This window comes from Myotis myotis, unplaced genomic scaffold (genome assembly GCF_014108235.1).
Source record: "Myotis myotis isolate mMyoMyo1 unplaced genomic scaffold, mMyoMyo1.p scaffold_m19_p_2, whole genome shotgun sequence".
Lineage (NCBI taxonomy): Eukaryota > Metazoa > Chordata > Mammalia > Chiroptera > Vespertilionidae > Myotis > Myotis myotis.
This window is the reverse complement of record NW_023416324.1, coordinates 24,742,227-24,756,017: the sequence shown is the minus strand read 5'-3', so window position 1 is coordinate 24,756,017 and position 13,791 is coordinate 24,742,227. Positions and strand designations below refer to the sequence as shown.

At 44.4% G+C, this 13,791-nt stretch overlaps 2 protein-coding genes across 6 annotated transcripts in view; one reads left to right on the top strand and one right to left on the bottom strand.

Moving 5' to 3' along the window:
• The first annotated feature begins 1,354 nt into the window (after window positions 1-1,354).
• Window positions 1,355-13,791, top strand: part of RHBDL2 (rhomboid like 2) — a 114,925-nt gene continuing 102,488 nt past the window's right edge. Inside the window, exon 1 of the mRNA XM_036352630.1 lies at window positions 1,355-1,373. The gene's annotated coding sequence lies outside the window, so the exon portion shown is untranslated. The remainder of the gene's footprint in view (window positions 1,374-13,791) is intronic.
• Window positions 12,081-13,791, bottom strand: part of AKIRIN1 (akirin 1) — a 35,701-nt gene continuing 33,990 nt past the window's right edge. For all 5 annotated transcript variants that reach the window (XM_036352634.1, XM_036352632.1, XM_036352633.1 and 2 more), the window contains one exon: window positions 12,081-12,299. Coding sequence is in view for 4 of the 5 variants with exons in the window: in XM_036352632.1 (XP_036208525.1) it covers window positions 12,192-12,299 (108 nt within the window). In the remaining variant the exon portion in view is untranslated. The remainder of the gene's footprint in view (window positions 12,300-13,791) is intronic.

The following is a 13,791-nucleotide window of genomic DNA, read 5'->3' as shown; positions in this document are numbered from 1 at the left end:
GGATCAGTAGTTGCCAGGGGTTATGAGGGAGGGAGGAATGAATAGGAAGAACACAGAGGATTTTCAAAGCATGAAACTATTCTATATGGTAAATACATGTCCTCCCATTAAACATTGCCAAAACCTATAGAAAGTACTACACTAAAAGTGAACCTTAGCCTTAGCCAGTTTGGCTCAGTGGATAGAGCATCGGCCTTCGGACCAAAGGGACCCAGGTTCCATTCTGGTCAAGGGCACATACCTCGGTTGCAGGCTCCTCCCTGGCCAGGGCCCTGGTCAGGGCTTGTGCAGGAGGCAACCAATTGATGTGTTTCTCTCGCATCGACGTTTCTCTGTCTTTCCCTCTCCCTTCCACTCTCCCTAAAAATCAATGGAAAAATATCCCCTGGTGAGGATTAATCAAAAACAAATTTTAAGAAAAAGTGAACCTTACTATAAACTATGGGCTTTGGATGATAATGATGTATTAATATAAGTTCATCGATGGTAACAAAGGCATCACTGGTGCAGGATGGTGATAGCAGGGACAGTATACAGTTTATGGGAAGCAGGAAGAGGCATATGGGAGGGAGCTCTCTCTACTTTCCATTCAATTTTGCTGTGAACGTAAAACTGCTCTAAAAAATAAAGTCTATTTCTTAAAAAGTAAAAAGCAATGGATGACATTAATTTTAATTATATATTGCAATAATAGAGTTCAAATATCTTCTTCAGTACTCACAAGCCTATATTTCTAACATATCCAAAATATTATCATTTCAAAAGGTAGTCAGTGCTGAACAAAACCATTAATCAGATATTTTTAATTCTTTTTCATGTGTGTGAACTAGGTTCTCAAAACCTGTGTGCGTTTCACACTTGCGGCATCGCAGTTCAGGGCAGCCACGTTTCAGTGGTCACGCGTGGCTAGTAGCTTCCACGTGGGACAGCGTAGAGGAGGAGCATCTCAGGCAAAGGAAACGGTGAGTGCAAAGGTGCTGAGGCAGGACGGGCAACAATAAGTTTTGTGTGTCTGAGGAGAGCCCGCAGGGACCGACAAGAGTGAGGGGTGCGAGTGTGGAGTGGTAGATGAGGCTGGTGAGAGACAAGGGCAGGGCTAGACCCTGGAAGGCCGGGTACAAAGTAGTTTGGGGATCATCATCAGCGTGAGTGGGAAGCCATTAACGGGCTCTGAGCAGGGAACACATTCTGTCCCTTTGTGACACGAAATGCAATGCAGATGTTCTTTATCATTATACTGTTTCTAATTATAGGGAGGCAGTGTGGGGCCCTATATCCCTCTTGGGCAGCACAAGGAAACCAGCTCTCTCTCCACTGTAACATTTGCAGACTAGAGGCCCGGAGACTGAGGAAGGCCTGCACCAGGATGCACGGTAAGTCTTTTATTGTTATTGGTGATTGGGCACAAGAGGATAGCGAGTTTGGCGGGTAGAAGCAGGCTGGAGTGAGTTGAGGAGTGGGAAGGAAATGGCAAAGTTTGGCAGTGAAGGGAAGGAGAAATGATAGGGTAGAATTGTGGGATCTGAAGTTGGCTTGTTTGTTTTTAAGCAGGGAAAGATTCGAGGATGTTTGAATACTGATCTGAAAAATAGAATGCTTGTTTTTAAGCAGGGAAAGATTTGAGGATGTTTGAATACTGATCTGAAAAATAGAATGGTCTTAGCTGGTTTGGCTCCATGGACAGAGTGTGGGCCTGCAGACTGAGAGGTCCCAGGTCAAGAACACAGGTCAAGCCCTGGTTGTGGGCTCCATCCCCAGTACATGGCGTGCAGGAGGCAGATGATCAATGATTCTCGCTCATCACTGATGTTTCTGTCTCTCTCTCCCTCTCCCTTCCTCGCTGAAATCAATAAAAGTATATTAAAAAAAGAAAGAAAAGAAAAATAGATTGGATCACTGATGGTGTGAGGTTCTTGAAGAGGCGGCAGGGACCGCTGCAGAGTGGAGGAAGGCGAAGAGTGATGCAGGTTGTCGAGGGACTTGGTGGCAGTTTGTACTACTCTTACTATAAAGGAGAGCGACAATCTTTTCATGGGTCTGAAACGTTTTTTTTAATCCTACTACTTACAAAAATTCTCTAAAGTAAGAAGTAAAAAATTGCCTCTAGACAGGGAGGGGCAGGAAGGTGAAAAAAAAATTGTCTCTAATCCCAGATTGCAAAAGCAATTACTGTCAAAATGTTATTGTACACTTTCCAAACTTTTTCTTAAGTTCATATAAATATATTTATATATTAAATAATATAATTTAAAATTTCATTTTAAAGGAAATATGTGTATACCTATATCTATTTATCTATATAATATACCTGAACTCTGAAAATTGCATTTTCTTTTTTTAATCTTTTGCCAATGTTTTTGTTTATTCCATACCTTAACTTTTTAAAAATACTAGTACATTTATTGCTTTTTTCCTTTTGAGAGAGAAAGGATGAGAGAGGGAGAGAAAAAAGAAACATTGATGTGAAAGCAGAACATCAGTTGGCTGCCTCCTGCTTGCCCCTTACCAGGGATCGGGCTGTAACCGGGGCATGTGCCCTGACCGGGAATAGAACCAGCAACCTTTTGGTGCACGGGACAACGCTCAGTAAACTGAGCCACACTGGCCCGGGCTTGCTTGTTATTTTAGATGCCTCGCATTTTCTTTTATTGTAGAACTTTTTCAAGGTCTGCTTCTCCTTCATTATGGCTACTTAGTATGACATTTGTGGTATGCCATAATCTATTTCACTCTTTCCTCTTTGACATTTTGATTATTTCCAATTTGTTAAACTGAAACAATGCTACAACAAATATTTCTCAACATGCATTTTTATGTACATGTGCTATTATTTCTTTAGGCTTATTCCTAGACGTGGTCTTTGACTGCTTTAAATGATAAACTGGTTTGAAGCTAACTAGGTTGGACTGGGATGGGAAAGGCTTCCATTTAAGTATTTTATCTGCTGTCTTCAGCACATACTCACCAGAGGATATTTTTCCATTGATTTTTAGGCCAGAAGTCCACTTACCAATTTGTTCTTAAATATGAATCTCCCTTCATTTCATAAATTGCTGTGCATTCCCCTGAAGAGATGGCATCACAATTCATCCGTGGCAAAGGATTCGTGAGTGGCTGCTGAGTTCAGTGTAAGGACAGAGATGGTTAGAACAACATAGAAAAGTCCTGCCCTTCAGCTTACAGCCTAATAGGGAAGCAGGATATAGAAAGAGAAATAATAATTCAAAGAGTAATTACTGCTGGTAATTACTCTTCTCTGATATCCTAGAACATTTACAGACTAGATGGAGAGAATACAATCTAAGGTTGGCTGATTTTATGTGCTTAGTCCTTATACAAGGAGGGGAACATCTCCAGATATGTCAGCAAGAGACCATCTAAATTATGCCATCAGGCCCTGGCCAGGTAGTTCAGTGGTTAGAGCATCATCCCAATATACTAAGGTTGCGGGTTCACTCCCTGGTCAGGGCACATACAAGAATCAAACAATGAATGCATAGATAAGTGGAATAATAAATCAGTGTTTCTCTCTAAAAATTAATAAATATTTTAAAAATACATTATGCCCTTAGGCTGGAGGCCACAATCTCTATCTCCTCTCCAATAGGCCTCTGTTCACCTTCATTTGGTAACATTTACCCATTTCTTTTAAAAAATATATATTTTTTTATTCATTTCAGAGAGGAAGGGAGGAGAGATAGAAACATCAATGATGAGAGAAAATCATTGATCAGCTGCCTCTTGCATGCCCCCTACTGGGGATCGAACCCACAACCCCGGTATGTGCTGTTGATCAGAATCGAATCCGGGACCCTTCAGACTACAGGCTGATGCTCTATTCACTGAGCCAAACCAGCTAGGGCCATTTAACCATTTCTATTCCCTATCAGATACTGGGGAGTAAGGGAACCCTTGCACTGATGTGTTCAGTAATAGATGTTGATTTGTAAGGGATTGGGTGGCAAAAGATAAAATATTTCAGTGTTTGGCCTAGAAAACTCAGTCTGAAAAGGAATATAGTTTGTTTTTTCCACATACTTTTGTGTTGTTGTTTTCTCGCTAAAAAAAATTCCCCAACTTTATTGAGGTATAGTTTACATGCGATACCATACACCCATTTTAAGAGTCTGGTAAGAGTTTTGAAAGCTATATCTTCCCATATAACCACAATAAAAAACATAAAACATGCCTATCACCCCCAAAGCTCCCTCATGTTATTAACTTTTTTAAAAACTTATTTTGAGATAATTAGAGATTCACAGAAAGTCGCAAAGACAGGTCCCATGTACCCTTCACTAGTTTTCCCTGATGGTTACATCTTACATAATTATGGTACAACTAGAAGCCCAGTGCACGAATTCGTGCACAGATGGGGTCCAGCCAGCCTGGCTCCAATTGGGGCTGGGCCTGTCAGGAGGAGGAGACAGTGTGACATTTGGGGCATGATCAGGGCCAGCCGGCTTGGGGGAGGGGCTAAGGGTAAATGGAGTGGGGGGGCCGTTTGGGGGTCAGCGGCCAGGGGAGGGGCCATGGGAGGTTGGCCGGCCAGCCCCACCCCCAATTGATGTGGGGAGAGCCAATCGGGGCTGGAGTTGGCTGGGGGGAGGGGCCGTGAGCTGATAAGGGTGTGTGTGGGGGGGCCCATGGGGGCGAGAAAGGCCGTGGGGAGGAGCTGTGGATGGTGGGCAGGCTGGCCCCACCCCCAAATGGGGTGGGGTTGCTGATCGGGGGCCAGTGGCCTGGGGGAGGGGCCATGGGTGGTTGGCTGGCTGTCCCCAACCCCCTGATCGGGCTGGTTAACTGGCCACAGTGGGAGTCATAGCGACTGGTCGTTCTGGTCGTTACGGCGTTCCAGTTGCTGGCTTTTTATATATATACTAGAGGCCCAGGGCACAAAAATTTGTGCACTCGGGGGGGAGGGGGGGTGGTCCCTCAGCCCGGCCTGTGCCCTCTCACAGTCTGGGACCCCTCGGGAGATAACAACCTGCTGGCTTAGGCCTGCTCTCAGGTGGCAGAGGGCAGGCCTAATCCCTAGGTGCAGCCCCAGGTCGGGCTCAGAGCAGGGCCGATTGGGGAGTTGGAGCGCCGCCCCCTGTCATACACAGAGCAGGGTGGATTGGGAGGTTGCAATGCCACCCTCAGTCATGCTCAGGGTAGGGCCAATTGGGGGGTTGGGGCACCGCCCCCTGTCACACTCAAGGCAGGGTCGATAGGGAGGTTGCAGCGTCACCCCCTGTCACGCACAGAGCAGGGCCAATCAGGGCGTTGGGGAGCTCCCCCTATCAGGCACAGAGCAGGGCCAATCAGGGGGTTTGGGCGCCTTCCCCTGTCACGAACAGAGCAGGGTGGATAGGGAGGTTGTGGCCCTGCCCCGTCACACACAGAGCTGCAGGGCGATCGGGGGTTTTGGCGCTGCCCCGTCACGCTGATCCCGGTGCCGGGAGGCCTCGCGGCTCCGCTAATCCCGGTGCTGGGAGGCATATTACCCTTTTACTATATAGAATAGAGGCCTGGTGCATGGGTGGGGGCTGGCTGGTTTTCCCTGAAGGGTGTCCTGGATCAGGGTGGGGGGTCCCCACTGGGGTGCCTGGCCAGCCTGGGTGAGGGACTGAGGGCTTTTTGCAGCTGGTCACACACCCTTCAGGGTGGGGGTCCCCACTGGGGTGCCTGGCCAGTCTGGGTGAGGGGCTGAGGGCTGTTTTCAGGCTGGCCGGTGACAGAAGTTCCCAACCGCTCCTTTTTTCTTTTTCTTGGCCAGCTTTAGCTCTGAGGGTTGGCTCCAGCTCTGAGGCCTCTGCTGCTGAAAGTAGGTATCTGGTTTGTTTGTGTTCTATAATTGAAACTCTGTATCAACTCCAGCTCTGAGATCCCGGCTCGCTGAAAGCAGGTTTCTGGGGTTTTGTTTAGCTTCTATATTTGTTATAATGTTCAAACTGCAGGCTCAGAGGCCGGCAAGGCAGGCGGGGAATGTTGGAGTCCTCCGTCACTGAAGCAAGCAAGCCTCATGTTCAGTTTAAGCTGCCTGGCTGCTGGCTGCCATCTTGGCTGGCAGTTAATTTGCATATCTTGCTGATTAGTCAATGGGAAGGGTAGCAGTCGTACGCCAATTACCATGTTTCTCTTTTATTAGATAGGATAGGTATAAAGAGCAAGAAGTTTATACTTGTAGAATGTGTTTCAACTTGTACAATCTGTTTCATTTTATCACCTTTCAATTCTAGTAACCACCACCGCAATCAACATACAGAACTGTCCCAGCATCACAAAGAGCTCCTTCATGCTGCTTTGTAGTCACACACACTCCCCGCTCCTCCCACTATCCCTTTTCCTTGGCAACCATTAATCTGTTTTTCATATCATAATTTTGTCTTTTTGGAAATGTTATGTAAATGGAATTATACAGTATGTGACCTTTTGAGATTTTTTTAAATTTCACTCAGCCTTTGAGATCCATTTAAGTTTTGCTGTATCAAGTTTGGTCCCTGCCATTGCTGCATAATATTCCATGATATATTTGTTTCTTGGAGCTGCCATAACAAATTAGCACAAACTTGGAGGCTTAAGGCAACAGAAATTCATTCTCTGACAGTTCTAGAGTCCAGAAGTCTTAAATCAAGGTGTGGGCAGGGCCACACTCCATCCAAAGGCTCTAGAGGAGAATCCTTCCTTCCCTTTTCCAGCTTCTGTGGCTACATCACTCTAATCTCTGCCTCCATCTTCACATGGCCTTCTCCACTATGTCTGGGTCTTCTCTTCTCTTCTAAGGATACTTGTCATTGGACTTGGGGCCCACTCAGATAATACAAGATGATCTCGCCCTAGCTGGTTTGCTCAGTGGGTAGAGCTTTTGGCCTGTGGTCAGATATATGATTTGCAAATATTTTCTCCTACTCTGTATTGTCTCTTCTAAACAGGATCTCTTTCACAGAGCAAATGATTTTAATTTTGATGAGGTCCAATTTATTTATTTATTTTATTGGAATGTGCTATTGATGTCACGTCTAAGGATTCTTCACTTAGCCCAAGGTCCTGAATATTTTCTCTTATGTTATTTTCTAACAGTTTTTATAAATTTACATTTAAACTCCTGTGACCATTTTGAGTTAAGTGTGAGGTTTGGTTGATAGAGTGGGTTTCCCCCCCTATCCGCCACAGAACTGTATGGGGATATTTCTGGGTCTGTATGCTGTTCCATTGATCAACGTGTCTCTCTATCTGCCGGTAATGCATAGGTTGATTACTGTGGCTATAGGATCATTCTTTAAATTGGATACAGTGATTCCTCTCATTTTATTCCTCGTTTTCAAAATTGTTTTGGCTATCCTAGTTCCTTTGCCTTTACCTTTACATTTTAGAGTAATATTGTTTATACCTATCAAAAATTTTTGCTGGGATTTTAATAGGAATTTCATTGTCTATCGATTTGGGGAAATTGACAGCTTTACTACGATGAGTCTTCCAGTCCGTGAAAGCAGCATGTCTCTCCATTTGTTTAGATATCCTTTGATTTCTCTCAAAAGCACCTGGGCTTTTCATCATAGGAGTTTTGTACATGTTTTATTTTATTTACACCTACACATTTTCTAAGTGATTATAAATTGTATATTTTTTATTTAAATTTTGGTGTCCAGCCTAGCCGGTTTAGCTCAGTTGGTTAAGTGTTGATCCATGAACCTAGAAGTCACTGGTTCGATTCCCGGTCAGGGCACATGCCATGGTTGCAGGCTTGGTTCCTACTAGGGGGTGTGAAGGAGGCAGCCAATCAATGATGTTTCTCTCAATATTGATGTTTCAATCTCTCTCCCTTTCCCTTCCTCTCTCTCTAAAAAGTCAATAAAAGCATTAAAAATAAATTTTGTTGTCATGTGTTCATTGCTGGACAAAAAATTAATGACATTTAAGAATCACATATTTGTGCCCAGCCAGTGTGGCTCAGTTGGTTGAGTGTAGTCCCATGCAACTAGAGGTCACTGGTTTGATTCCTGGTCAGTCCACATACCTGGGTTGCAGGCTTGATCCCCAGTAGGGGCTGTGCAGAAGGCAACCAATTCGATATTTCTCTCTCATCGATGTTTCTCTCTCTCTCCCTCTCCCTTCCCCTCTCTCTAAAACTCAATTAAAACATTTTTTAAAACAAGTAAAATTTAAAAATCACATATTTGTCATAAAAATGTAGACTTCTGATTTGTCATGAAACATTAAAAGATAAGTCATCCTGGCCTGCACTTCTGTTTGGTAACAATTGGCTGGAGCTGGGCATCCACTGCCTGTGGGTGAGTGATAATGAGTTTACTGTAGGTTCTGCCCTTCTCACAGTGAATGTATTTATTTTTACAAAAGGCTTGTATCCCTAGTTATTACATTACCAAAAGAATCTGAACTTGCTACCTCTGTATCAGAAGTTGTGTTTGATCTCCAGGAAGCATTGGCCACAATAAAGATTAGATATGACACCAGAAAAGGAGCCATTGGCAGGATACTGAGAAGATTCTGCTACATCATTGCAGCAATGTTCTTGCTCTCCCAGCACAAAACTCTGTGTTAGCACGGACTGTTCTGAGTGGTTACAGTAAAAAAAAAAAAAAAAAAAGTCCCACTCTCGTCCTAGCTGGTTTGGCTCAGTGGATAGAGCGTTGGCCTGCAGACTGAGGGGTCCTAGGTTCGATTCTGGTCAAGGTCATATGCCCAGGTTGCGGGCTCAATCCCCAGTAGGGGGTGTGCAGGAGGCGGCCGATCAACGATTCTCTCTCATCATCGATGTTTCTCTCTCCCTCTCCCTTCCTCTCTGAAATCAATAAAAATATATTAAAAAAAAAAAAAAAAAGTCCCACTCTCATCTCGGGAAACAGCTAGCTCATTCCTCCTCTTGAGAAACCCCTCATTTTGAAATGACCTGGCATTATGCTCCCAGCCCAGTCTTCTGGAAAGCAGGAGAGAGCCAGTTGGCCCATAGAATCTATGCTCCCAGCCCATTCTTCTGGAAAGCAGGAGAGAGCCAGTTGGCCCACAGAACCGTATGTCAGCAGAAGCCTTGGATTTTCAGCGGCTGCAAAGTGAAGCCCGAGGGGAGGTCGCTTTGTGTTCTAAGAGCAAAGAATGCTGTGTTGGTAGTTCCAGTCAGATTGGTGATCCCAGAAATGTGGAAGTTTCCATAGTTCTCAGGAGAAGCCGGAAAATGATCTATTTCTCATCATGGAGTCAAACCAGTAGCTCTGCTAACCTGGTCAGCTCTGCCATTTCCGTGTCCAAGCCTAACAGCTCCAATGTGGAGGCAAAATCAAACTTCTGAGTTCACTGACCCCTTACAAGGGACATGAGGCTCCATGAGCCACCCGGCCTCTGATCCAGTGCATTCTGGCTTTTTCCCAAGAGGGAGCTATCCAGAGGAAGTTGCTGATCTTCTTTTTTTTTTTAATATATTTTTATTACTTTTTTACAGAGAGGAAGGGAGAGGGATAGAGAGTTAGAAACATCAATGAGAGAAACACTAATCAGCCACCTCCTGCACACTTCCCACTGGGGATGTGCCTGTAACCAAGGTACATGCCCTTGACCAGAATAGAACCCGGGACCCTTGAGTCCGCAGGCCGACGCTCTATCCACTGAGCCAAACCAGTTAGGGCTGCTGATCTTCTTTTGCCTGAATCCTCACCGCTTCATTTCCCAGCTCAGCACCTCCAGCCTTCTGACCAGGGCTGAGAAAAGCTGAACAATCTCTTGCTCTGTTTGGATAAAGCACCACCCAACCATTGACACTAGGCAGGGCTTCCGGCAGGAGCCCTGGCTTCCCTTAGGCGCTCAGTTTCTGGAGATAAAAGAAAAAACAATTGCCCTAGCCAGTTTGGCTCAATGGACAGAGCGTCCGCCTGTGGGCGGGTCAAGTACCTCGGTTGCAGGCTTGATCTCCGGCCCTGGTTGGGGCGCATGTGGGAGGTGGCCAATCCATGTCTCTCTCTCACATCGATGTTTCTCTGTCTCTCCCTTTTCCTTCCACACTGTCCAAAAATCACTGGAAAAATATCCTTGGCTGAGGATTAGCAACAACAAAAAAACAATCTGGTTTGTCAACATCCTCTGCTCAATACATCTTGCAGGTGTGTATGGCCTAAGGCAGTGGTCAGCAAATTGTGGCTCGTGAGCCACATGCGGCTCTTTGGCCCCTTGAGTGTGGCTCTTCCACAAAATACCACGTGCAGGCGCACACGTATAGTGCGATTGAAACTTCGTGGCCCATGCGCAGAAGTCGGTATTTTGTGGAAGAGCCACACTCAAGGGGCCAAAGAGCCCCATGTGGCTCGCGAGCTGCAGTTTGCCGACCACTGGCCTAAGATATTAGTGTTCTCCTCGGTCACAGTGCCATGTGTCTGGCTCTCCACAAAATAAGGAAAAAAGAACACTGGGTCAGACTAGGAGGCAACTCAACTTGAAGAGACCCTTTAAGAGGGCTGGCCACAGATAATAGTGAAGAATAACAGTAATAATGAGAAGCAGCAACTATCATTTATCTAGTACCTATTGTATGCAAAGTAGTTCTGGGTTAAATGTCTGTGTGTGTGTGTTCACTTAATTGTCAGGGAAATTCCATTAAGTAAATAGAATGATCTCTACTTTGCAATTGAAGAGACTGCAGCTCAGAAAGGGAATGCGCCTTGCCAAAGGTGACTTCAACAAGCCTGGGTTTGAAATGCTTGATGTTCTGATGCAAGGGACATACCTACTGAACCTGTAGCTCCAAGTGAGATTTTGTGACACCGAGTTCTCCCCACCTCTTTCTTGGCTGGAATTGCCCAGGCAGCTGAAGCCATGGCAGTTCAGAGTTGCTCCTGTCTTTAGCCAGGCTGGCAGGTAAGTGCCTCCCAATGAGATGCTGATTGTTTCTGCTCAAATCTCTGGTCTGTAAGAGACAAGAGGAATTAGAATGGTCACTGGAAGTGAGTCCACCAGATGCCTAGGCTGGGGAGTGGGGAGGGGGACAGGACACCATTTTGATATTATTCAGCCTTGAAAAGAAATTCTGACGTTACAGAACCTTGAGGACATTGTGCAAAGTGAAATAAGCCAGTCACAAAAGGAGAAATACTGGCCCTGACCGGGTGGCTCAGTTAGCTGGAGTGTCGTCCCATACACCAAAAGGTCACAGGTTCGATTTCATCAGGGCACATGCTTGGGTTGGGGGTCAATCCTCTGTGGAAACAGCCAATCATGTTTCTCTTCCATGTCAATGTTTCTTCTCTCTCCCTTCCTCTCTCTCTAAAACCAAACATAGCCTCAGGTAAGGATTAAAAAATGAGAACTACTGTATGATTCCACTAATATGTGGTACTTGTAGTCCAAATCATATAGAAAATGGAATCCTGGTTGCCAGGAGCTGGAGGGAGGGGAGAATGGGGAATTATTATTTAATGGGTATTAGAAGTTCAGTTTTCCAAGATGGAACAGAGTTCTGGAGATGGATGGTGGTGATGGTTGCACAAAAATGTGAATGTACTTAATGCCACTCAACTGGACACTTAAACATAGTTAAGATGGTAAATATTGTTGTGTATATTTTACATTAAAAATATTGGGGGGAAATGCTGCAGGATATCAAAGGTTTCAACTATATTCTCAATATATATTAACTTTATAAGGTTCATACCTTCCCTTCTATATCCAGATTTTCTTTGAACAGCATGTTTCTAAGCATGCCAATTAAAGGTACTATACCACTGGTGTTAAGATAGCAAATTAAAACAATGGCATTGCTTCTTCAAAATTGTTATTTGAATGTGGTATTTTCTTAGCCTTAACGAGACTTCACAGACCTTATAGTAAACACACAATCGGTCTTTGCTGCCTCTCCCTCCCAGCCCAAGTCTGTGCTTTATGGAAGATAAACCAGAATCACAGCAGTAAAGAACACTGCAACTTCTTAAGTGAGTTACCATATTTGAAGAACCTCACACACATTAAGCATTCATTAAATGCTGCTTATTATCCCCGGATGCTCATTTTTAAGGCATAGATAGAGGCATTTTCCCAAACTTAAAAAATAGGTTGCAATCTTATAGAAAAGTATGATCCAAGAGAAAATAGACAAATAGGATGAAGCAATCCTTTATTCTGAGATACTTTCACAAAGAAGTTGTCAGTACATAAGCTTTCCGGGGGAGAAGAATGAACATGAAAATCAGCCTCAGCCGCTGCTCTGCTTAGGGCCTAGGCTCCCCCTCCTTGTCCATGTGGTGGGATGGAGGTGTGTACTTCCCCTCCTTGATTAGCTGATTCCGCTGCTTCATGATGGCACTCAGGCGTTTCATCTGTCAAAGGAAAAAAGTATTTAAAACGAGGGGGAGGCCCTGGCCAGGTAACTCGGAGCATTACCCTGATACACCAAGGTTGCAGATTTGATCCCCAGTCAGGGCACAAACAAGTATCAACCAATGAATGCATAAATAAGTAGAACAACAAATCAATGTTTCTCTAAAATATAAACAAATACACAAATAAAAAACTAGGGGGAGATATGCACCAGAAAGCCAGGGCTGGAGAAACGGAAGGAAAATTGATTTCATTTTCAGAGGGCCTCTGAGATAAAACGTGTCTTTTAAAAACTTGAAATAATTTCTCAAGCTTTTAACAAATAAACTTCTGGTATATATAATAACTGAAATCTAATAACAAAACTTACAAGTCAAAAACCTTTAAGAGTCCTAGTTGGTTTGGCTCAGTGGATAGAACATCAGCTTGAGACTGAAGGGTCCTGGGTTTGATTACGGTCAAGGGCACATGCCGTGGTTGCGGGCTTGATCCCCAGTGTGGGGTATGTAGGAGGCAGCCAATCAATGATTCTCTCTCATCATTGATGTTTCTCTCTCTCTCTCTCCCTCTGCCTTCCTCTCTAAAATCAATAAAAATATATATTAAAAAACTTTTAAGAGACATAGTCATACATACTAAAAGCTTTTAAAATATTAAAGGCTATATATTCCTGACCTCTCTATGTGAAGGTGGCACTGCTGCTGTTGACTGTTTGCTGGGTATGAATGAAGCAGAAATAGCCAATATAAGGTCTCTTTTTACCAACCTGAAATTAAGACCCAATAGCTAATAGTCACTGTTGAGCCCCGAGTTTTGCCTCTCAGATAGGCCATTCCTAGCAAATGTCATGCTACACAAGCCTGTGTGAAAGCATGATTCACATGGACCCTTCGACATAGAAAATACACTCACTCACTAGCCATGACTGCATTATTTATCTGCTCAAAACTCAATGGCTTCCCATCTTACTGAAAGAAAAAACAAATCCTTCCTTATAATGACTTATGAGGCTGATCTCCCTGACTTTATGTCTTAACACCTTCCTCTAGCTCTCTCTGATACAGCTCAGGAATCTTTGCACTTGCTGCTGCTTCTGCCAGACATACTCTCCCCTTGTTTCCACTTGGCTCACTTTCTCTAAGTCTCTGCTCAAATGTCTTGTGTTGCTGAACTCTTCTCTGACAGCTCTATTTTAAAAAAAACAACTTAGCTCCCATGACCAGGGCTTTCTATACCTTTCCTGTTTATTTTCCCCACTGCACTCAACTCCTGACACCCTATTTTTTAACTTGTTTGTTAACTTTCTGTTCCCCTCCCCACTATATACGCTCCATTAGGACAGGGACTTAAAAAAAAAATGTCTGGTCCTAGCTGGTCTGGCTCAGTGGATAGAGCGTTGGCCTGTGGACCAAAGGGTCACAGGTTTGATTCCAGTCAAGGGCAAGTACCTTGGTTGCAGGCTCCTCCCTGGGCCCAGAGCCAGTCAGGGAG